This window comes from Arvicanthis niloticus, chromosome 16, assembly GCF_011762505.2.
Source record: "Arvicanthis niloticus isolate mArvNil1 chromosome 16, mArvNil1.pat.X, whole genome shotgun sequence".
Classification (NCBI taxonomy): Eukaryota; Metazoa; Chordata; class Mammalia; order Rodentia; family Muridae; genus Arvicanthis; species Arvicanthis niloticus.
The window spans coordinates 67849374-67873612 of record NC_047673.1 but is presented as its reverse complement, the minus strand read 5'-3'; the positions used below and the strand labels follow the sequence as shown (position 1 = coordinate 67873612).

Genomic DNA, 24239 nt, shown 5'->3' with positions numbered 1-24239 from the left:
TGTCCCTCTCTCAGTAGTCTGGGGCTTACCAATCAGGCCAGGCTGGATGGTGGAGAGCCCTAGGGATCTGTCTGTCTCTAATAACAAAATGCTGGGATTTAAAGCATGTGCTTCCAAACCTGGGTTTTTAAATGTAGGTTCTGGGGATCAAACTCACATCCTTATGCTTTGTAGGGTGAGCACTTCACTGACTGAGCTCTCTCCCAAGCCCCTTTTAATTTTAAATTATCTTACCCATACTCCCCCTCCAACACACACACACACACACACACACACACACACACACACACACACACACATTTAGCGTTTGTCACTGCAGCGCTCTTGTTTTGATTATTTACTTATTTCCTGAGTTCTGAAGACTGTAATGTAATTTTCCTTTCCAGTGTTCATCTCTGCGAACCATTTTACAAGTCTTCAGTTGCTATACATAGGTAGAATGTTGCCAGAACCCTTTCTTGTGTTCTCTTTTGAGTGATTTTAAAAATCCTTGTAGTGAGTCTATTCCTGTCTCCTTTCCTGCAGGAACATGAAATGTCAGTCTTCCACATTTCATAAGATCATGGTTGACTGGGAGAAAAGATCATTCACAGAACAGATGTGAGAGTGGGGTGAACATCCTCACCCCACATACACATGTTCACTAAGTACAAAACTTAAATTCATATGCTGCTTCCGGGCAGGTCTCTGTGTTTATGCAGGTGTGTATAGTCTTTAGGGAGAGGTAACTTAAATGTGGTTCTTGTTAATGTATTTTGATGAGAATACACTAGGTCCCTCTAAAAATTCTTGGTGATAAGATGCTGAATACTAAAGGGAACACCACAAAATATTTAATCTGATAAAGCTGCAGCCCATGAAGTTCAATGGGACTGTGACCAGATTTATCCCTGTATTCTGTTGCAAACTACTGCTTTCCCTCATGAGTGAAGAGTGAGTTAAACTGATGGTGATGTACTTGCTTATGAATAGTTTTCAGATTTTTATGTTTCCTGTTATGAAATGTAGCCACAGTCTCTAGTCTCCAAGCTTTGATGATGACTGTCTTTGAAATGATGCCCAAATACATATATTGTCTTAGATTACAAGCACTGAAACTATGTTATGAATCTGCTTAGAAGTGTATTTTATGAATGTAATAGTCTATTTAAAACCTGTAGTATGAATAATGAATGAATCGTTGGTGTGTCCGGAATAAATGGCAAGCTTGGCAGTACATAGTGTAGACAACGCTATTAAATGTGTTAGTGCACTTTAAAAACAACAGAGAAGAGTCTTCCATGCGGAACAGCACAGCTAAACTGAATATAGAAACACAACTAAAACACATGAATATTTTCATAAATGCCAGATACAATTGTAACAACCGGTCAGACATGACAAGTACTGATGTGGAAAACTTACTAGAAGAAATTGTACAAATGTATCCCAGAGAGACTAAGTAGATACACAAGTGAGTAGACTACTCATAGAGAAGGATCTGAGAAAGTTTAACATGTGACTAATTAGAGTTATAAGAGACAAGAAGAAAGTGATGAATGTGTAAATAATACCTGATGAGATGTCTGATACAAAGAATGAACTTCACATCCCCAAATTCCATGCAGTATGGAGCAAAGGAACCTACCTCTACCCCTATCAAACAAAAACTGCCTGCAGAAGCACGGAACAGAACTGGAAAACCCACCTAAGGGTTGAGAGTTAAAATTACAAGTGCTGGGGCCGGGGAGATGGCGCAGTGGGGAGAGTGCTCACTGAGCATGAGCACCTGAGTTTGGTCCTTCTGTGGCAAGAGGAGAAGTAAAGAGAGAAGAACTCCCAGAACTATGGTTTAGCCACATTGGTGTGTACAGTAGGGGACTGTAGGGAGCCAACTTTTAGCAGAAAGCGACTAGATTATCTTTGCAGCCATCTGGAACCATATACCCTGATAAGAGATTTGGTTTTCAATGGCCTACAACAGCTGAAGCACACTCTGATATCCCACATATTTTGTGTTGCTGTTTACTGCCCCCAGCTGCAAGGCGCACGTGGTAGCCACGCCTGCAAGGCATGCGGTTCACGTGCTGTCCACGTGCTATCCAGGGGATATATGCCTGTAAGGGGCACATGGTATCCAAGCCTGCAAGGCACACAGTGCACGTGCTATCCACGCTATAGACGCCTGTAAGGCTTACTTCATATCAACACCTGCAAGGCACATGGTATCCACGCGCCTACAAGGCACGTGGCAAAAGCCTATAAATACCTCAGAATTCCCTTCAATAAAAGAGACTTGGTATGAGACTGAATCATACCCTGTCTTGTCTCCATTCTTCGCGTCTCCTGCCCCAAGAGCCCCACTCTCTCTCTTGACCAGAGCACTTAGCCCCAAAGCGTTGAGGCAGAGTAAGGTTCTCAACAGGGGACAGGAGGAGAGTCTACCTCAAACAAGGTAGAAAATGAGGATACACTCCAGGTTGTCCTCTGACTTCCACATGTGTGACATGGCATGCATACCCACAGCCCAACTCACACACAAGATACTTTTTCTTCCATAAGTAAATATGTTTACTTCTTCCATGAGGTAAATATATTTTCATATAAACAATCACCAGTAGCCTTTCACAAAAAGATATGTTAAAAGATGTTCCTAAAACACTTAGATATTTAGAATGGGGGTAACTCAAATTTCAGAAGGAAAAAGACCAAGTAGATATATTGCCATTTAAAATATATTGCTAAATAAAATTGTAATGAAATTTTTGACTGATGTAAAAAAAGAAAAAGATGGACTCTAGATCTCTGACTATAAGAGTATATAAGTTTTCCATTAGGCCCAGAGAAAAAGCAAATGGGAGACTCCCTCTGGGTTCTTTCCCTTAGAGCTCAGACAAGCCTGCAAAAGAGGGTGGGGGTGGGGAGGAAAGAAAGAATTGTAGAGCTGGAAAGGTTGAGGCTATAAGGAGAACATGGCCAGCAGAATCAGCTAAGCAGGGCTCATAGGGGCTCACAGAGACTGAAGCAACAATCATGGAGCCTGCAGGAGTCTGTACTACATCCTCTGCACATGTGTTGTGGGTTTTAGCTTGGTGGGAACAGGGAGTGTCTCTGACTCTTTTGCCCATTCTTGAGGCCCTTTTCTTCCTACTGGACGCATCACCCTGCCTTGATATGAAGGTTTGTGCCTAGTCTTGTTATGCTGTGTTTGATTGATTTCCCTAAGAGGCATGTTCTTTTCTGAAGGAAAACAGAAGAGTGGATCTGGGAGAGAGGGAAGGGGTATGTGTGTGTGTGTGTGTGTGTGTGTGTGTGTGTGTATGTGTGTGTGTGTGTCTCTGTGTGTGTGTGTGTGTTGGGGGAGGGGAGGCTGGGAGGAGTAGAGGCAGGGGAAACTGTGGACAGGATGAGAGAAGAATAAAAAAAGGAGACTCCCAGACAGGAGCACTGGTTCCTTCTGGTCTGGGCCCTAGCACTGAGCAGATCCTGGGTGTCAGCTCTGCCCCCAATCTCACAGAACCCAGAGGAAGCAGGCCTCTCAGGAGCTCTAACCCGGGCAGTATCTTAGGTAAGCAGACAGCAACGCCCACCCCAAACAGGGAGTAACTGGGACCATAAGGACCCAGGAAGTCAGTCCTGGCCAGGAGCACTGGTTCTTTCCTGTCTATGCCTGAGCACTGAGCAGATTTTGGGCCCCAGATCTAACCCCAGTAGTAACACCCACCCCACACAGTTCTGATACAACCAAGATAATAGGAAAGACAGGCTCCAGTCAGAGACAGGGCAGGTAGCACTAAGGAGATCCAGATGACAAAAGGCAAACGCAACAACATAAGCATCAGCAACCCAGGGTACTTGGCATCATTAGAACCTAGTTCTCCCAAACTAGAAAGCCCTGAATTCTCCATATCACTAGGAAAGCAAGATTCAGATTTAAAATCCCTTCTAGTGATGATGATAGAGGACTTTAAGAAGGACATAAATACCACTCTCAAAGAATTTGAGGAGAACACAGGTAAACAGGTAGAAGCCCTTAAAGAGGAAACACAAAAATCCCTTAAAGAATTACAAGAGAACACAACCAGACAGGGGAAGGAATTGAACAAAACCATCCAGTACATAAAAATGGAAGTAGAAACAATAAAGAAATCACAAAGGGAGACTACCCTTAAGATAGAGAACCTAGGAAAGAAATCAGGAGTCATAGACGCAAGCATCACCAACAGAATACAAGAGATAGAAGAGAGAATTTCAGGTGCAGAAGATACCATAGAAAATATTGACACAACTGTCAATGAAAATGCAAAATGCAAAATGCAAAAAGTTCTTAACACAAAATATCCAGGAAATCCAGGACACAATGAGAAGGCCAAACCTAAGGATAATAGGTATAGATGAGAGTGAAGATTCCCAACTTAAAGAGCCAATAAATATCTTCAACAAAAATTATAGAAGAAAACTCCCCTAATCTAAAGAACAAGATGCCCATAAACATACAAGAAGCCTATAGAATGCCAAATAGACTAGACCAAAAAAGAAATACCTCCTGTCACATAATAATCAAAACACTAAGTGCACAAAACAAAAAAAAAATATTAAATGCAGTAAGGGAAAAGGGCCAAGTAACATATAAAGGCAGACCTATCAGAATTACACCAGACTTCTCACCAGATACTATAAAAGCTAGAAGATGCTGGACAGATGTCATACAGATCCTAAGAGATCACAAATGCCAGCACAGTGTACTATACCTAGCAAAACTCTCAATTACCATAGGTGGAGAAACCAAGATATTCCATGACAAAAACCAAATTAACAAAATATCTTTCCACAAACCCAGCATTACAAAGGATAATAACAGGAAAGTTCCAATACAAGGAGGGAAATTATATCCTAGAAAGAGCAAGAAAGTAATCTTCTTCCAACAAATCCAAAAGAAGATAGCCACACAAAGATTATCCCACCTCTAAAACAAAAATAACAGGAAGCAACAATCACTGTTCCTTAATATCTCTTAACATCAACGGACTCAATTCCCCAATTAAGAGACATGGGCTAAGGTTCAGAACTAAATGTTTTAGTTAGGATAGATGACAGAGGTGCTGGTTAGTCAACAAAAGGATGGATGGCGTATTAGGACTATCTTGTACCTCACTGGTACAAATTGGCATAATTATGCTCTAATTGTATTTTGAGAGAAAAGTTTCATTTTAACAGGAAGGGTGATGTGTAGGAGGAGCTAAGGTAGGAGGAGTACTGAGAGGAAGAAAAGGAGTAAGAAGAGGAGAAGAAGAAGAGGAGAAGCTAGGTGATGAAAGAGAGAAAGAGGGGGGAGACAGGGAGGCAGATATTCATGTATCTCCACCAGTCAAAGATAGTTGTTATATCTTAAGTTGGTCAGTGAGTTACACCTCTGATTTAACAATTCCAAACTTATAAAGCTTATGATTAACATTATTTTAAAAAAATGTATAAATGCAAAAAGGAAAAGGGGGCATGGGATAGGGGTTTCCTAAGGGGGGAATGGGGAAAGGGTATGGCATCTGAAGTGAAAATAAAATATCTAATTAAAAAAAAGAGAGAGAGACATGGGCTAATGGATTGGATACATAAACAGGACCCAGCAGTTTGCTGCATACAGGAAACCCACCTCAGTGCAAAGACAGACTCTACCTTAGAGTAAAAGGCTGGAAAAAAATTTCAAGCAAATGGTCCTAAGAAACAAGCTGGAGTAGCCATTCTAAAATTCCCAGCCAGACAACACAAAGGGAGGGACTCATGGCTCCACCTGTATAGGTAGTTGAGGGTGGCCTTGCCAGGCATCAGTGGAAGTAGACAGCCTTGGTACCTGAAAGTTGGATAGTGTTGGGGAATTTCGAGAGCAGGGAGGCAGGAATGGCAGGATGGTGGGAGCACACCCTCATAGAAACTCCCAGAATTATATGGATTAGACATGACAGAGACAGGCCGCCAGAAGATTAGATTCCAGAATTCAAACAAAAAAAATTATCTTGAGATTGAAATTTGTTTTGAGATTTTTATATTGCAGAATACACAGCCTTGGTGTATCTACTCATCAAGCAAGCTGAGCAGACCTGCTTGAATCTCTGATGTTATGGAATTCCAGCTGGATGCAGTGAAGACACAGTGTCAGAGGCTTATCAATCCCCTGCCTCTCTTGTAATATCTCAACGCCCATAATCAGCTTGAAAAAGTTAATGAAGTGTCAGCGCCCCTATTCCCTGGGTTTGGAGACTGAGGTGGTTAATATTGGGCTGTCTTTCTAGGGGAAAGTAGTGGTTTTGTTGGAACCGGGAGGATTAGCTAGGATTTATTGCATAGCCATAACCTACTGGTAGAAATATGTATAATTGTTATTAAGATGAAGTTATAATTTCTTAAATGGTACAAAATTTACTTTGATTTCAAATTCAAGGTTTTCATTGGTACGAGCTTCTTATTGATATAAAAGTGAGATGAATATTGTTACTCTCATAGGCATTGTGCCTGTATAACACATTTAGGAATACAAGGCTTAGACCCAGTCCTTCTTTAACTTTTTTTAACTGATTTGAGATGGTTAGCCTGTGAGTTAAAGGCCTATAGCAAATTCATGGCTTTGAGTTTATTGTTAGGGTGTTTTCTATGTTTTATTTAGAAATAGCTGAGAGGAGTTAACAGACAACAGTCCAGATTACCTTACATGGATAGTTGGTTTTCAAAATATCAGAAGTCCACAGAATTGACGTTATAAACATTTCTGTATTAATGTTCATTTTGATTAGACACCTGTCTGCTCCTGACAGCTTCCTGTCTTGGATTCTAAGAAGAAATTGAGCAGCTTTGGAGTTATTCCTGTTGTGGTGAGACAGCCCTGACCAGGCAAGAATTGCCCCTTTCCATCTACAGACAAATTACTGTCCAGAAAAGGACACACTTGTGGAATAGTCGACTGATTATATCTGCCAAGACAGAGTAATCAGCCCTTAATAATTCTGCATCATTAGGTCTGTCAGATAATCCTGGGTCAGAAGGCTGAAGATCAGTAGTACTATACTACGTTCTGTAGTATAGGAACTATCCAGGTTTTCAGCAGTCTCTATAAATTGGCTAAGTTTTAGAAGCTATGCTTTGTGCTTACCATAATTTCAGTTAACTCAGTCATTCTGGATTTCTGACAGGGTTGAAAACTTAGAGACTCATAGCCAATCCTAGCTATTTACTTTGAGAGAAAAGATTTGAGAGGATGGTTTTCAGCTGACATTCATTCTAAAGCCAAGAAAAAAAGCCAGGTTCAGAACTAAGTGTTTTAGTTAGGAGAGATGACAGAGGTTCTGGTTAGTCAACAAAATGATGGACTGGGTATTAGGACTATCTTGTACCTAACTGGTACAAATCGGTATAGTTATGCTCTAATTGCATTTTGAGAGAAAAGGTTTATTTTAACAGGAAGGGTGATATGTAGGAAGAACTAAGGTGGGAGGAGTATGGAGAGAAAGAGGAGAGGTAAGGAAAGCAGGAGGAGAAGGAGAGGAGGAGCTAGGTGATGAGAGAGAGAAAGAGGTGGGTGGGTGGGGGAACATGGAGGCAGATGTTCACATGTCTCTGCCAGTCAAAGATAGTTGATATATCTAGTTGGGTATTGGGTTACACTTCTGATTGAGCATTACCAAACTTATAAAGCCTTTGATTAACATTTAAAAAAATTGTATAAAAGCAAAAAGAAAAAGGGGGCATGGGATAGGGGTTTTCTAGGGAGGGAAATTGGGCAAAGGGGATGGCATCTGAAATGTAAATAAAATATTCAATAAAAATAAATTTAAAAAAATAAAAATGAACAAAAACTAAAAAAAGAAAAAAGAAAGGAAAAAAGGAATTAAGTTTGGAAAAATAAAACAATTTAATTTAAATTGATATAAATTAAATATTCATTCCATACCCTCTAAGGAAACCTGCGTAGAAATACAGAGTATATAACTCTCAGGACCATGAATGAGAAAAATGAACTGAAGAACCATACATGCTCCACTATGGTGGCTCAGAGGGTAAAGTTGCTCTTACAAACCTGATGACCTCAATTTGATACCTGGAATCCATGCAAAAGCCTGATTTGGTAGTGTACATCTGTATTCCCAGCACCCCTAAAGTTAGATGGAAGGCAGAGACAGAAGAATTGCTCTCAGGCTCACAGGCCAGCCAGCCTGGAAGATGCAGAGCAGCAGCAGAAGTAAGACAGGCCCCTGCCCCAAGAGGGAGGAAGCTGAGAAGCAAATCCTGAAAATTTCCCTCCAGCCTCCATATGTGGACCATGACACATACAACCACCAACTGGATATATCATACACACACAGACACACACACACAGACACACACAAACTCCACAAGTAAAAATAGATACAAAGATTAAAAATAAAAAGCAGGAACTAGAGATGTGGCTCTATGGTTTAGAACCTTTTTTTTTTTTTTTTTTTCCCAGAGCTGAAGACTGAACCCAGGGCCTTGCACTTGCTAGGCAAGCGCTCTACCACTGAGCTAAATCCCCAACCCTGGTTTAGAACTTTTAACAGCTCTTGAAGAAGACCAGAGTTCAGGTCTCTGAACTTACATGGTGGCTCACAACCATCTTCAGTTCCAAGATATCTGATGCCCTTTTCTGGCCCCTGTGGGTTCCTGCATGCAGTACATGGTGTATTTAAATTCATGAAAGCAGACACATTTAACTATATTAAATGAATAAGCAAATAAAAAGCTCAAAATAAAAAAATAATAAAAAAATAATAAAAAACAGGAGGTAAGCACCCTCAAATATGTTATTAATTGAATTAAAGGGAAATGGATGAAATGCTCTGGCTCTGTGTAAGAAATCTAACTCAGGGGTTGGGGAGATGGCTCCCTGGTCAACAACGCTAATGCTCTTCCAAAAGACCTGGGCTCAGTTCCCAGTCCTTACATGGGGACTCACAACTTTCTGTAATTCCAGTTCCAAGAAATTCAATGTCCTCTCTTGGCCTCTGAGGGTATTTTAAACATGTGGTACACATACATACATGTAGGCAAAATGCTAACACATAAAATAAAAATAAAGCCTTTTCTAAAAGCTTGACTAGCAAATATGAGTCTATTGATTAAATTAAACTGTTTTCCATGTCACTTAATTTGTTTTAATGATGCCATAAGCTAGCTGGATTTGGAAGTAGTTGAGTTCTTCTCTTCTATTGGTATGAAGTAAGAGGCTCATTCGTGTGTATACTGAGGAGGCTGAGCTGAAGCAGCAGAACTAGGGGAGAGAAGGGAGAGAAGCTACCATGTGAGTTATTCTCTGTTAAGGATGTGAAATGGAAGATGTGAAATGCTTATATTCTCAGATAAATTGGAAAAGTAATATACAATATTAATATTGTATTATATGACTGTATACTAATAATATACTATTAATATGTTATATAATGAAATTGTGATAGCGTGTGTTAATAATACTACATAACGTTGAAATACAATAATGCATATACTTTCTACTTGTATCTATTAGTAGATGGTTTGTAAAGATGGTTGCACTAATTCTTTGCATTCTTAGGTGCATACTCATGTGCAGTGCAACAGAGTTCATCTGTTTAAGAGGTAGTCTATTTCCTTAAGTATTAGACTTCTCCAGGGGAACAGAAACAACAGACTTATTAGATTGGCTTCCATGATACAGGCTGGGTGGGTAGCCCAACAGTGGCTGTACTCAACACTCTGGTGAGAGTGATAGCCTGGCAGCTACTTTTAAAGGTGGCTGTTTTTGATTGTCTTATGCGTTATGGTCTAGTCAGTCCAACCATGTTTGTCCTCATCTGAAGTGGCTGAGAGACTGACAGCTGTGTAGTGGAGGAGGCTGGCTGTCTCAACAGTCCTACTCTGGTACTGTAAGTTCGCAGGTTTCCTGGAGAGCTGCCATTTGTTTCATTCCATGTTGGAAGGACAAGCAATTTGTGTTCCGATATCAGCAATGACAGTAGTGGCATAAGAAAGCCGTAGAAAAACTCATCAGTGAGAGTAAGGTCAGGTAAGCAAAAGGCAAAAGGTTTTCTTCCTGACTTGCCTGTATCTGCATCAAAACCCAGATGCGACCCACAATTCAGGATCTCCATTTCAATTAACATGATCAAGAAACATGTCTCACAGGCATGCCCAGAAACTAAGCTAATGTAGACAATTCCTCAGGTATGCAGAGTCCAGTGCCTCTCTCAGGCTCAAGAGTCAACTAGCCCAGATTGGCTGTCTCCCAAAACAACAACAACAAACAAACAACCCAAAAAACAACCCAATGCCTTTATATTTATTCAAACCCCAAATAAAGAAATAAAAAAAATACCAACGTACCATAGTTTTAGTACAGAATCCCGACGCAATCTCATACTCAACATTTTGTGTCCAGGTTAATACATCTGAACCATAGTGATCCACAATAATGTAGAGACCCCGATTTTCTGGGTAGACTAGTTGACTCCAAACTGTCAGGTTTTCTCCTTTATCCAGAATGTAAAACTGACTTTCAATATTGTGTTGAAAAGCCAGATATGGGCACCAGTCTTTTAATTCTTCATTTACACTTTGTAACTCTAGAATTAAGGGATATGGCTGTATCTGCAACTGGTTCTTTTCGTCGAGGTTTTCGTTATAGTGTATTAAACATGGTTGACGAGTTTTGTCCAAGAAAAGTGCTGTCTTTGCGGTCGTGTTTATCCATGTATGTAGCGGAACTGCCTCTGTAATGTCAGCCTTGACGTAGAACAGTTTATTATTTAACATTTTAATCAAAATATTTCCAATACTATCTGGAAAGAAGACAGAGAAATATTTGTTATTTAATTTTTCAATGTTTACTTGTGCGTACGTGTGTGGTATGTTCACATGAAGCTCACGTCTAGAGAGCAGAAGACAATCTGTGGAATTTGGTTCTTTCTTTCTACCTTGTGGGGTTCAGAGATCAAACTCAAGACTGTCAGGCCTGGCAGCAAATACTTTTACCTGTTGAGCCATCTCATTTTCCTGGGTTTGTGTTATATTAAGTAAATCATAAATCATGTTGCTTTATTGGAGTAGACTTTTAATGAAAATACTTTTATGTATATGACTATCTCTGTCTGTCTATATATCTATCTTGAGAAGAACCACCATGAACCTTTGCACTCACTGAAGAACTTCTTATTCTTGAGTACATTTCTCTCATATTCACAATGCCTCCTTTATAAATCATATATACATAGTGTTTTAGGTAAAGAATAAGAACATGGGAAGGACAGCACTATCAGGGAGGATGATGTTACAGTCAGATCTGTGTTTCCTTCAAGTTTGAGTTGTGGAGCCTTCACTCCACAGAGTGAACAGAGACTTCAGAGACTTCAAGGAGGTTATTCTAGTTAAAAGAGGTTATAAGCATAGGACACTAACATAGTGGCACTGGTATTCTTGAAAGAAGAGGCATACACTTACACTCTTTGGGGAGATCACTTTCTATACATACATACATACACACATACATACATACACACACCCAGAGAGAAAGACGAGAGCGAGCGAGAGAGATCCTGTGAGGATACAGTGAGCAGGAATCTGTCTGTGGTCTCACTGGAATTCATTTCTGATGGTGCCCAGATCCTGAACTGGCAGAAATGTGAGGTTGTTTAAGATTCCCAGCCTATGGTATTATGTGGGTCACCATAGTAGAACAATGCATTCCTTATTGGGTTGGGAAAATGACCGGCCTTCTCACCTTAAGAGAGTGCTTTGCCTGAAACAGGATAGGTCTTTGCCCCTGTTGCTGCCTCTGGCCAAGCTGGATGTGCTGATTTCCTGGCTCTCTTTCAAGATGATGCCGTTTGCATATCCTCTGTGAATATGCCCTTTCTACTTTTCCAAAGGCAACACTCAAAGACGACTGGTTAAAGTAAGAGGTGGGCTCATGGGGTCAAGGGCCATGGTGCTCAATGTATCTTACATTTGGAAGCAGAGTAAATCACTGATTCATAAATTAGCATAAATCACATACTGATCAAATCTGTATAATCAGAAATGTATGCACTAGATCAAAGGTGGGAGGGAAAAATGTATGTGTGGGTGACATCAAAGATCTCTTTGGTGAATGGTTAAGAAAGTATAGGATACAATTGTATGAATCTGCTTACAATTAAAAATCTCTCCAAACAAAACAGTAGATGGGCTAGAGAGATGGCTTATGGGTAAAAGGCTCCTACCACCAGACATGACGGCCTGAGTTTGGTTCTGTAATCCACACAATGGAGGGAGAGAACCAACTCCTGCCGATTGTTCTCTGGCCTCCACAAGCTCTCATATACTCCCACCCATCCCACCCATGATTTTAAAAAAGAAAAACAAAACAGAGAAAAACAGGCTTTCCCGACAAGCTCAGATGTCAGTCCCCACTTTCCATTTTACTGGAGGTATTCTGACTGTCATTGTTCGCTACTGTATGTACCAGGCTGGCTGGCTCAGGAGTTTCTGGAGACAGTCCTGTCTCTATATCCTATCTTGCCAATTACACATGTGTACTACTGTTTTGGGTTGTGTGGTAAGTGCTTTACTCAGTCCTTATTTATAGCTCATCATTGACCACCTGCAGATAAGGGAAGCTCAGAGCAAGTAGACACATTCCTCAGAGCTGGCAGACAAGGAAAGCTTTTGCCACCTCATCCCCTAAAGACCAATCAGTTTAAAAGTCACACTGTTCTGCCAATCACATTGTGCCTAGTTGCTGTTTCTCTATTCTGCCCCTGTATAAAGGTTTGCCCAACGAGCTGCCCAGGGTCTCCTCTCCTTTTGGATTCAGGATGACCCCAGAATGCTGGAAACATAAAATTCCTCTTGCTTTTGCATCAATCCCCAGCTCTGCACTGTTTACTGGAGGGGGGGGGGTTGTCTTCAGTAAGTTAAGGCTTGCCAGAGTCTTACAAAGTCAGTGTCTGCAAGCTCACGTGGATGTCTCTCTTGGAAATGGGAGACCCCAGCAGGCTGAACTTCTGCAGAATAAAGCACTCTTTGTGTTTACATACTATTTGGGTCCAGGCTATCATTCTTGGGTGAATCATATACCCTTATAATACAAAATATCTAGTAGTATTGGGAGACAACTCCTAGCAGAAAACGGCTATCATCTTTGCAACCATCTCGGACCATATATTTGAAGGTTGATACTTTTCCACCCTGACAAGAGACTTGCAAGTAGCCTACAACAGCTGAGCATACTCTGATAAACATCTTGTTTTGTTGTTTAGTTCTCCCAGCTGCAAGGTACTGGTTAAGTGTCTTCAGCTGCACTCCCCTGCTTGTGCTAATATACTCATGATTTTCTTTCAATAAACGAGACTTGATCAGACATTCTGTCTTGGCTCCATTCTTCATGTCTCTTGCCCCTCCAACTCCACTCTCTCTCTTGCAGACTCCATTGACTGACTCGTGGGCTGGGTCATAATAGGATGGATAGAAAATATGCAGAATGTCCAATAAGCACTAACTAGGTTTAACTTGTACACATAGTACTCTATGTAGTACAATGGGAGTCACACATGTTCCTTCTATCTGCGATAATTATCAAACACTGGATAAAAACAGAGTCCCCCCCCCCCATATTTGAAGGAGTGTCACTCCCACTGTGACTTCCAATGTTCCTCTGCTCCTTTTTCAGAGTAGTCCATACTCTGTTCCCCTCACCCCTCCCACTCACCATAGCGTCTGAAGGCAGCTTCTGACCCTACTACCTTATCCCACCTGTCTGTTCCCTAGTTCTCTCAATAATACATCATCTTCTTTTTAATTTTGCCATCTGAATGCTGTGTCTTTAACGTCACATTCAGCCTCTGAAGTTCTGTTCTCTGCTTGGTCTACTGTCCACCATGGACATTTCCACCCATTTCATCTTCTCCAAATCTCTTCTTCCTTGCTGTGTTTCTCATCTATGTTGGTTTTTTTGTCTTCTATTTACTTCTTTATTTCATTCATTTGCTTATTTGAATTACCTTCAAAATTACTGACTGAAAACAAAACAACAAAAAACTAGATACTTTAGTCCTTATGTGGCATTTCAACAGCTTCAGCATCCTGGACCCAAGTAAGTATGAGTTCAGAGAGAATGCCTAGTGGGGTGTTTCCCCCTTTTACTTCATCTGGGTCTCCAACCTGTGGGGTGGCATTGCATCACTCAGAGGATGCATTTCCCCTTAATCCTACCTGGAAATGTTTAGGGGAGTGCTTTGCCAATCTCCTTACATATTCTTTAGTCAGCTCAGCGATCATAATTAACCATCAAAGTCCACTTCTTGACAACTCGGTATTCAGCCTTAAACCAAAACTGTCCACTACTGAACTGCCCCCTCCCTGCAATGATCATGTCCATCCATCTTACAATCAAAATGCATCAAGTCCATCTCTACATTTATCCCAGTCTTAAACATCCCAAGTTTAGTTTCTTCTGAGATTCAAAGCAAACTCTTAGCTGTAAACATGAACAAAATACACACTTTCAAGGGACATTAGCACATAATAAACACTCCCATTCCAAGAGAGAGAAAGATGAGGACAGAAAAATGGGAAAGATGTCAAGGCAAATGTTACATTCTTCAGCAGTATTCCCAGTTTTCAAGGCTCATTGTGGTGGTGGGATGTGGGCCTTAAAAGTCTGGGACAGCTACAATGAGATGGCCTCTCTGGAGCTGGCTCCACTCATTACCCGCACTTGTTCTTGTCATATTTTCTCTAAGACCCTGACCCTCAGTCAGTGGTACTTAGTTTAAGACACCACCCTCCCCCTTCTCCCAATGAGACACAGAGATACAAGCTGATGCAAAAGCAAGAGGTTTATTTTTTGGTGGTATGTAGGGGTTGACCTTCAACTAGTCCCTCCAGGTGAGTGACTAGAAGGTTACCCCAAATGGCTATTACAAGCAGCTTTTACACTTTGCCCTTAGGGTCCCTCAATTCTACATCCCTGAAAGCTGCAATACTCTGGCTTCTCTGATGCAGGTCACCCCCCCTCCCAACTCTGCACCTTCTCAGAGACTCCTCATTGTTGGTGTGGCCCACAAATATTGTATTTTCCAGCTTTGAAAAAGTATGTTCTCAATTGTTATTTGAAGCTGACAATGCTCAGCTAAGAGGATATGCAAATATCACTTCCTCACCTGCCTAAAAAAAGGCCAACTGTCCAACTAGTTGAGTAAGGGATGTGACTTTTTATATAATAAAGCCCTGGTGGCTAAAGCTGGGGCAGGATGTATGGTGGGACTTCTTGGGCAGACAAGGGTGCAGGGGAGTCCAAAGGACACCTGGACAGAAGCAGAAAGAAGTTAGAAGGGAGAGGAGAGGGAACTGGGAGGCCTGCAGTGAGAACTATTTGGAAAGATGGAGTACCTGAGAAGTCGGGTTATGTTAGAGGCTAGCTGTGATTCTGCCCCAGCAAAAGGCCAACAGCCTTAAACACTGTACATGTCTCTGTGTCTTAATTAAACCTCAAGCAAGACCATCGAAAGCCATGTAACACCTGCCGCCCAATGTGGGGCATAAAATCCAGCACCAGATTCAGGATTAGGCTACAGGTTCCGGACACAAGACTCAAATGAGAGATTCCAGGCACTGAAGCAGCAGCCAGTGATCTTCTTGGAGGGGAGTCAGGGGTGGAGGGGGACAGCAATGGTTTCCTGGAGGCAGCATGCTGCTCTGGGAGTGGCAGGTGGTGGACAGACCTGGAACCTCACTCCAGAGGCCCAATCACCTCCCTGGAGCATTGTGCTTCCCTGTGGCAGGAATCTGAGGCCCAGAGCTCATAGTGACCTACAGGTTCCACAAGTGAAAAGCTAAAGTTCGTGACCTCAGAACCAGTAAGTAATGTAGGCTCAGAGCCAGCATTCACAGGAGGACAGAGTTTAGGGAAACTAAGTACAGAAATAAATATTAAAGTTTGGAAGCCATGAAAGAGATATAGGTAGAAATGTTTTGTAAATGTGTATAGTCACAAAAAAAAAAAAAAAAAAAAAAAAAACCCAGAAAGAAACTGCAGATAGACAGTCATAGAAATAGTGAATTTGGATATAATAAAGGGAATTCTGAAAAGGAAGGAGAGAATTAGGAAGAGTAAAAAAAAAAACATAATTTCTGTGTTAAAATATGGAAAACACTATGGCAGAGAGAAATTGGAGCCTGTATAGTTTTGTTTTAATAAGCAGCACTGAATTAATATGTTCAATAATAATTACGTAGTTTTCTCTGTTCTCTCTAAGAAAGATCAGGGTAAAGAAGACTTAAATAAGGAAAGTACTGAGAGATGGAATGCTGAATTATAAGCAATAGAACAGAAATTAGAGGATCTTTCACGTTAGAATAAAGGATTTTTCAATTTGTCTGTTACCCCAGACAAATTTCATCTAAAGCCTAGGGTGCCCCCTTGTAACAAGATGGCAGATGGCAGTCTAGACCCATTAGAAAACCTCCAGTAATTTTTCCAGCTACAGTAAGACAATTAACTCCAGAGAAGAGAAACCCACAAGGCTGTGAAGAATTTGGGTGGGAGCTCATAGAAATGATAAAAAAAAAGATTTAAAGAGGCAATAGTAGATTATAGCATGCACTCACCTTACATGAAACTGATAGCTAGTAAATGGGTCATACACAATCATATAGTTCCAAAAGATTAGAAAGATTTAATATCAGCTATCTGAGAAGCTGGCCCCTCAACTATAGTGGTTGACCTATGAGGTTTCAGTTATGGAGCAACATAATAGGACTAGAGGGATTAATATTGTCAAGGATCAATTACTAGGTGAAGATCAATATGCTGATTTATGAATGCAGATTATGTTTAATGATGCCACGTAGGGCAATGTCGTATAGTAGCTTTAATACTTGGGACAAGGTTGCACACAGGGAAAACTATTTGAATCATTTACAAAAATAACTCAGGGCCCAGAGGAATCTTTTTCTTTTTTTTTCTTTTTTTGTACAAAGATTAACTTTAGCTGTAAATAGAGCAATATAAATTTTAATTGAGTCGTTAGCTTTTGAGAATTTGAATACTGAATGCAGGAAGACTATTAATCCTTTAAAGCCGAGATCCATGATTACTTATGAATGGGTTAAAGCTACAGCAGCTATTGGGTCTAATGCTTACAATCTACTGCTGTGATAGGACAGGCAGTTGCTAAAAGGATGAGAGCTCAGAAAGCCAATGCCTTGGCTATGGAAAAACAGGTCATTTCCTAAAGGATTGTAGACAAACAGTTCCTTAGGATAATATTTTCTCTAATGATAACCCAGAAAGAAAACTTCCTGAAATGTGTAAGAGATGTAGAAAGATTGAACACAGGACTTATGAACATAGATCACTTAGAGATATTTGAGGCCATTTCCTAAAATTGGAAAATGGCCTAAGGGTCTCTTTTCAGGCCCTGACCAAAACAAAACAAAAACAAAACAAACAAACAAACAAAAAAACCCCAAAAACCCAAAAAACAAAAAACAAAAAACAAAAAAACCCACAAAACACCTGAGCCATCTGTTCCCTGTTAGCTAAAGAGAGACTGTTCTAGAAAACCACCAACAAAGTTAATGCCTGATATGGCAGACAGCACTGCTCTAAGTCTAACTACTCCTAACTAGGACACTCTAAAGATACCAGAAAACAAATGTTTTGGCAAACTGCTATAAATGGCAAGAGACCAAAGTTGAAATTACAACTAGATAGAACTTAGATTGTAGGCCTAGTGGGTCCTGGGGCAGAAATCACTTGGCCACTTCAAATGGTATCTACTCAGCTCCTAGAGACTGGGACATCGTCTTGGGTAAAACAACATATAAATTGGATTAAATCTAACCCTGACCAGGAGGTCAGATAGGAAGACGAAGGCCACATGTGGCAGATATAGCCATGAATCTTATTACAATGGTGGGAAACCTCAGATTAACATTCCTTCAACTTCAGACACAAACTGTAAACTAGGTATTGGTAAATGATAAACTGATAAAGGTATTGTAAATGTCAATGAGACCAGTAGCACAACTGCTGACAAACACTGGAGTTTAGAAAGGCCAGAGGTCATGCTCACTTATGTCAAATGCCACTGGCAGATCATAAAAGATGCCTGGAAACTGACCTCAAGTTACCAGTGTTTGACAAGTCTGATAAGCTTGCAGAATAGCCGACCGATTATATCTGCCTAGACAGAGTAATCAGCCCTTAATAATTTTGCATCACTAAGGTCTGTCAGATGATTCTGGGCCAGAAGGCTGAAGATTTGATGCTCCAGTGTTTGGTAGTATAGGGACTGTCCAGGTGTTCAGCGGTCTCTATAAATTGGCTAAGTTTTAGAAGCTATGCTTAGTGCGTCCCATAATTTCAGTTAACTCAGTCATTCTGGATTTCTGACGGGGTTGAAGACCTATAGTCTCATAGCCAATCCTGGCTATTTACTTTGAGAGAAAAGATCTGAGTGGATGGTTTTCAGCTGACATTCATTCTAAAGCCAAGAAAAAAAGCCAGGTTCAAAACTAAGTGCTTTAATTAGGACAGATGACAGAGGTTCTGGTTAGTCAACAAAATGATGGACTGGGTATTAGGACTATCTTGTACCTCACTGGTACAATTAGGAATAACTATGCTCTAATTGCATTTTGAGAGAAAAGGTTTATTTTAACAGGAAGGGTGAAGCTAGGTGTTGAGAGAGAGAAAGAGAGAGAAAGAGATGGGGGGGCATGGAGGCAGATGTTCATGTGTCTCCACCAGTCAAAGATAGTTTATATATCTAGGTTGGGTATTGGGTTACACTTCTGATTGAGCATTACCAAATTTATAAATCCTTTGCTTAACATTTTAAAAAATGTATAAAAGCAAAAAGGAAAAGGGGGTATGGGATAGGGGTTTTCTAGGGAGGGGAAATGGGGAAAGGGGATGGCATCTGAAATGTAAATAAAATATAAATAAATAAATAAGGAAAATTAGTTAATAGATGTTAGCAAACTTAGAATATATATATATATATATATATATATATATATATATATATATATAAAAGAAAGTCTGATAGGTATTGATTCCAAGGGGAGTGCTAGGAAAGGGGGCGATGATGTGATGCTACAACAGCACTTTCTTGGAATACATGAAGAAAATTGAAATGCTAAGAATTAAAGGTAACATGGGGTCGAGAAAAGGTGATTACAAGTTATGACATTTAATCCATAGGATTTCAAAGCTGAGGCTTAGAGGGGCTAAATGTTTTGGATGCCTTGTTTGTGGATTTGAACATAGACCTACATAAACCTACATTAATTTAGGGATTGAACTATACATCCAAAAGAATATGTTAAAATTTTAATACCCAGGAGGACCAGCAACTTCAGAACTTGGTTTTTTTTACTAGTGTCAGATACAGCTGGCCCCTAATCCACTATGTTGATTATGTCCTCTGTGTGTGTGTGTGTGTGTGTGTGTGTGTGCGCGCACGCATGCATGCATGCGGTGTATGAGGGTAATGGGTATGTGTATGTGTGCTTATTTGTGAATACCGTGATACACTTGTAAAGAAAGCTCAGAGGACATAAAAACAGAGGCACACATGAAGATTGCAGTGTGGTAACAGAAGGAGACACTGGATTGATGTGTATGTGAGACAAGTAGAGGCAAAACAAACAAACAAAAAACAGTAATCAAGAGACTGCCCCCTTCTCCATCACAGGTTGCAGAAGAACATGTCCTATTGACACCTTGATTTCTGGCTCCTCGATTGTAGGTTTGTGATATGAGGTACAGATTGAGGAACTTAGTTGTGTCAACGTTAGGAACATTAAACAGTACAACATCACTCACTACAACAAATACATAAAATGCTTTGCTATTGTATATGACAATCAAATGAAATGAGACTTTTCAGTTTGCCCTTCTGCCCATGGAATCACGGTTTAATGAAGGGGAAACTTTACAGTTCTTTGGAGAGTCAATTGTGATGGATTTGTGTGTTTTGCTGGGGTGGACACCTTAGGGTGTGTTTTCCTGAAATGGACACTAGTGAAAGACTAAGGCAGACTTGTGAAGGAATGTTTAGCTGAAACAGACACAAGAGAAAGGAAGTTCTGCTAAAGCAAAGAGGTGAAAGGACATGGGATGAGGGATTCTTTGCTAACAACACACATGTGTTGGTTTGCCTTACAATATAGTTGAGCTCCATTTGTCAGGACTTTCTGGACTCAGGCTGGTTGGATGCACCTGCTTAGGACACATGCTGAGGCAAGACTCCGGCTGAGACAAGACATGTAGAGGACACGTGATGTTTGGAGGGTAAAAAAAGGACTCTATGAAGTGACAGAGACAGAGCTTGGCTTTCTGGTACAGGTACCTGTGCAATGCTTGTGGGTCTCGAGTCTTCACTGATCTTTGCTCTGATGAGAGAGGCACAGCTGAGAACTTCTCCTGCTGTTCCTGTTGGTCCCTCCTGCTGAACTGAGTCAAGGTTGAGGCCTGGCTGTGTCTGCTAGGTTTTGTCACCACTGTTGCTAACCAACTCTACTGAACTAGACTGCTGGTGTATCCATGAAGTGTTCCTGAGTGGATCGAACTGAGCTGCCTGCTGACCTGTGAACTGAACTGTTGATTTCCAGACAACACAGACAGGAGTTGCTTCAAAGAACCTTTCTAAACAGGTCCACTTCCCCTGCATCCTTTCTTTCCTACTATCTCTGATGGGTGGTGGGTTATAAGAAAGGTTAAAGTGTTTATGCACCATCATTTTTTAAAGGTTTTGAAAAAATTAAAGGTACAGTTTAATGCTGGCCAAATGTAGAATCTATTAAGCTTCAGGTGCTAGATATATAGCATTAGTCATCAAAAGTACCACATATCAGAACATTTACAATCCCTATATAACTAATATGAGACCCAGAATACTTTTTGCAGGATTGAGAATATCTTACCTACAAGGACGAAGTGGACATTGCTGCCCTGTGCTAACGATGGGAAGTCGGTGTCTCCTGTAACTGTTTTGATAGTTCCAACAGCAGTGAAGTTTCTGTAGGTATAGTAAACATTGTGTTGGTCCCACAGGATCATATCAGGCATGGCTGAGAAAAGAAAACGACCTTCTAACACTCTCTCCTTGGGCACTTCTATTCCAAATTCCTTGAGTGTGTACCTATCATATATTCCATTATACAGCACTATGCGAAGGTTCCTGGTGTCGGTGCAGACAGAGCAGTGGAACAGCACGATAGCAGCCTCCTTCGGGTGCCATGAGTACTCAACAGTTGCTATTTCCAGAGTGTCAGTGGGGGGAATCTTGAGAATAGTTTTTAGCCGTGAAGTAGTCACTAATGTCTCAAAGGTAAATGTATGAAATCCAATGAACAAGTCACTTTTTGACCAAGCCACTACTATGGTTTTTGTTGCTGAAAGCTGGAAAAGAAAAACAAATTGAAAAATCCTTGGTGATAGAGAGTAGGTCTATCAATTTCTGTCTTCTATTTTCACTAAACTGGCAATGGAGAATAGAGACTGGGAGGGTAACTATAGCCACACAAATCCTGGCTTCCACACCAAATACCAAAAGTAATGAGAAGAAAAGGAAGTAATTACCAAAAGTATTAAGAAGAAACCCCTTCTTATTAATTACCAAGTTTCCTTTTAGTGTATTTCAGAGCAATACTTCATGCACTGAATTCCACTAAATAAAAACACATCACATTAAATATTAAGAAAAGAATTCTAAGAATTTCTTCTGATATTTCTAGCAGTAGAAAAAATAAACATTATTTCCTTTAAAACTTTAAATATATCAGCCTTTCCTTGCTTAGTTACTTATCTTTCTTCCTGGGCATGGTGGTGTACACTGATAATCTCAGAAGTTAGGAAGTTGAGGAAGATTCTGAGTTTGAGGCCAGCCTGGGCTATACAGTGAGACCTTGTCTCAAAAACAAATAAACCGTCAAACCCAAATATCCCATGGAACAACAAGATAACAATAAAAATCTTTTAATTTTTATCATTTTGCATGTATATCTATAAAACATGGTTACTTAAAGTGCAATATTGCATGAGAATGTATTATGAGACATAAAAGCATATTTAGAAGTAGAATACCATTCAAAGCATTGGGGTACAAGTAGAGAGGCATAGTCCTACTGGAGTGTACCCTAATTATTTAACATTAAACCCTGGTAGCTTAAAGATGATTATTCTAAATCCAAGTGTAGATGAAGATTGCCTGGTGCTGTTTGCAGTTTGATGCTAATTCTGCTTTCTCCAAAGGAGCTGCCCCAAAAAAGAATAGATCACATCCTCAGGTGATTTCAGGTAAACTTTCTCCCCATTTTAACTGCTCAAATAAAGGCTAGAGCGTGTGATTGGGCAGAGGAAAAAAAGGTGGGGCTGAGAGTTTTAGAGAGGATGAGAGAGGAAGGAGGGGGAGAGATGAAGAGATGGAGGAGAGAGAGGATGACAGAGGAAGAAGAGGTACAAGGTTGATGGAGCAGAAACATGTGACCTGTAAGAACCACAAGTAACAAGGGAATTACAGCTGGGGAATAGGATAATGTAGTGGCATATCTACCCAATCTAGGTGTACAGCTTATAAATAATATAATTGAGTTGTGTTTTCTTTACACAAGTTTATTGAGGTTAGAGATTTGCCACAACATATAGCTGCCAAAACCAGCTTTTATTTTAAAAGTTCTGTATGTGAGACAACATAAAAATACTAAAAAATTGCATGACATATTTAAAATGAGGCAAGAATGGATAAACCAAGGACCAAAGAACCGGTTTGATAGACAGGTAATAAATGTTGCTTTAGGGAGGTGTGGCTCAGTGGTAGAGCACTTGACTAGCATGCATGGGGGCCTAGGTTCATTGCCTGGAAGAGAGGAGAAGAAGCCAAAATAGTGATCTTTTATTCCCTGTCCCTAAAGGTTTAGTGTGTGTGTGTGTGTGTGTGTGTGTGTGTGTGTGTGTGTGTGTGTGTGTTGTCCATGTGAATATATTCTCACAGGAGTTCACGTGCCCAGGGAAGTAAAAAAAAAAAAAAATACAGTAGATTTCACACTCCTGAGTTGTAGGCCTTTGAGAACTGCCCAGTATGGGTGCTTGGATCAAAATTCTGGTTCTCCCAATTAAGCAGCAAGCTCTCCTAAGCACTAAGCAACCTTTCCAGCTTCCCAAATAGTAGTCTTAATTTAATCAAGCCATGGCAATAGTTAGCACTACATCTAAATAGATTCTACTCAAAAGCAGATGTTATCACTATGGATTAACAACAACACACAAAAAGGTTAAGTCTATAAAAAGCCTTCCTTAAATACAAAGACAGAGAAAGAGTCATGGTTAAAGAGAAGACACAATCAAGAAACATATCAGAGCTAGAGGCTGGGTGTGCTTAGTATGTGTGAAGTCCTGGGATTGAACCCCAGCACTGAAAATTAAAAACCAGGATGTCTCTATATAAGATTAAGGCGAAATGCTGCACTATAACCTCTGAGAGCTGAAATGTTGAAAGATCAAGTATGTCAAAGGTCAGTGTAAAGTGACCACTATGAAAAAGTCTGCTACAAATATTTCATAATCACTACAGCTTTTAACATCAATATTGACAAGTAATAGAAGGACACTACTGTGGAATACCTTCCCAGGCCTCAGCTACTTTTCTAATGTGGAAACAGAAATGTTTGATTTGAGACATCTCTTCTTTTCTAATGCATCTCCCCAATTTATGACCAAAAACTCTAACCAAAGCAACTTCAAGGGAGAAGGGTTTTTTTTTTTTTCCTCAGAATTCCAGGTGATAGTCATCATTACAGGGAAGCCAAAGCAGGAGCCTGAACCAGGGCCACACCCACAGTCAAGATTGGTGAGAGTCAACACATGCTCATCTGGGCTCAACCCTCTCTCTACACGTAACACAGTCCAGGGCCTAAACCTAGAAACTGGTACTGCCTATATTTAGACTAGACTTTCATTGTCAATCAACAATAAAGATGACCCCCAGAGGCCAGCCTGATAAAGATAATTGCTTAATTCAGACTTTTCACTTCAGATCTCACATGAGTAACTCACACAACTACTGTAAATTCAAATTCCTGCAATTTTGTGAGTTGGCTACTATTTATGAAGTCCAGATTAAAACACTTCTATTTATTTTTAAGAATAAAATGACATCATCTCCCCTTCCCTTTCCTTCTTCCAAATCCTCCCATATCCCCTCCTTGCCCTCTTTCAAAATCTTGACTTCTGTTTT

At 40.3% G+C, this 24239-nt stretch overlaps 1 protein-coding gene across 3 annotated transcripts in view; it reads right to left on the bottom strand.

Moving 5' to 3' along the window:
* The window catches only part of Catspere (catsper channel auxiliary subunit epsilon), a 122527-nt gene that overhangs the window by 42305 nt on the left and 55983 nt on the right, over nt 1-24239 (bottom strand). For all 3 annotated transcript variants that reach the window (XR_013104492.1, XM_034520548.2, XM_076914579.1), the window contains 2 exons: nt 20929-21406; nt 10342-10796 (listed from right to left, as the gene is read on the bottom strand). Coding sequence is in view for 2 of the 3 variants with exons in the window: in XM_034520548.2 (XP_034376439.1) it covers nt 10342-10796; nt 20929-21406 (933 nt within the window). In the remaining variant the exon portion in view is untranslated. The remainder of the gene's footprint in view (nt 1-10341; nt 10797-20928; nt 21407-24239) is intronic.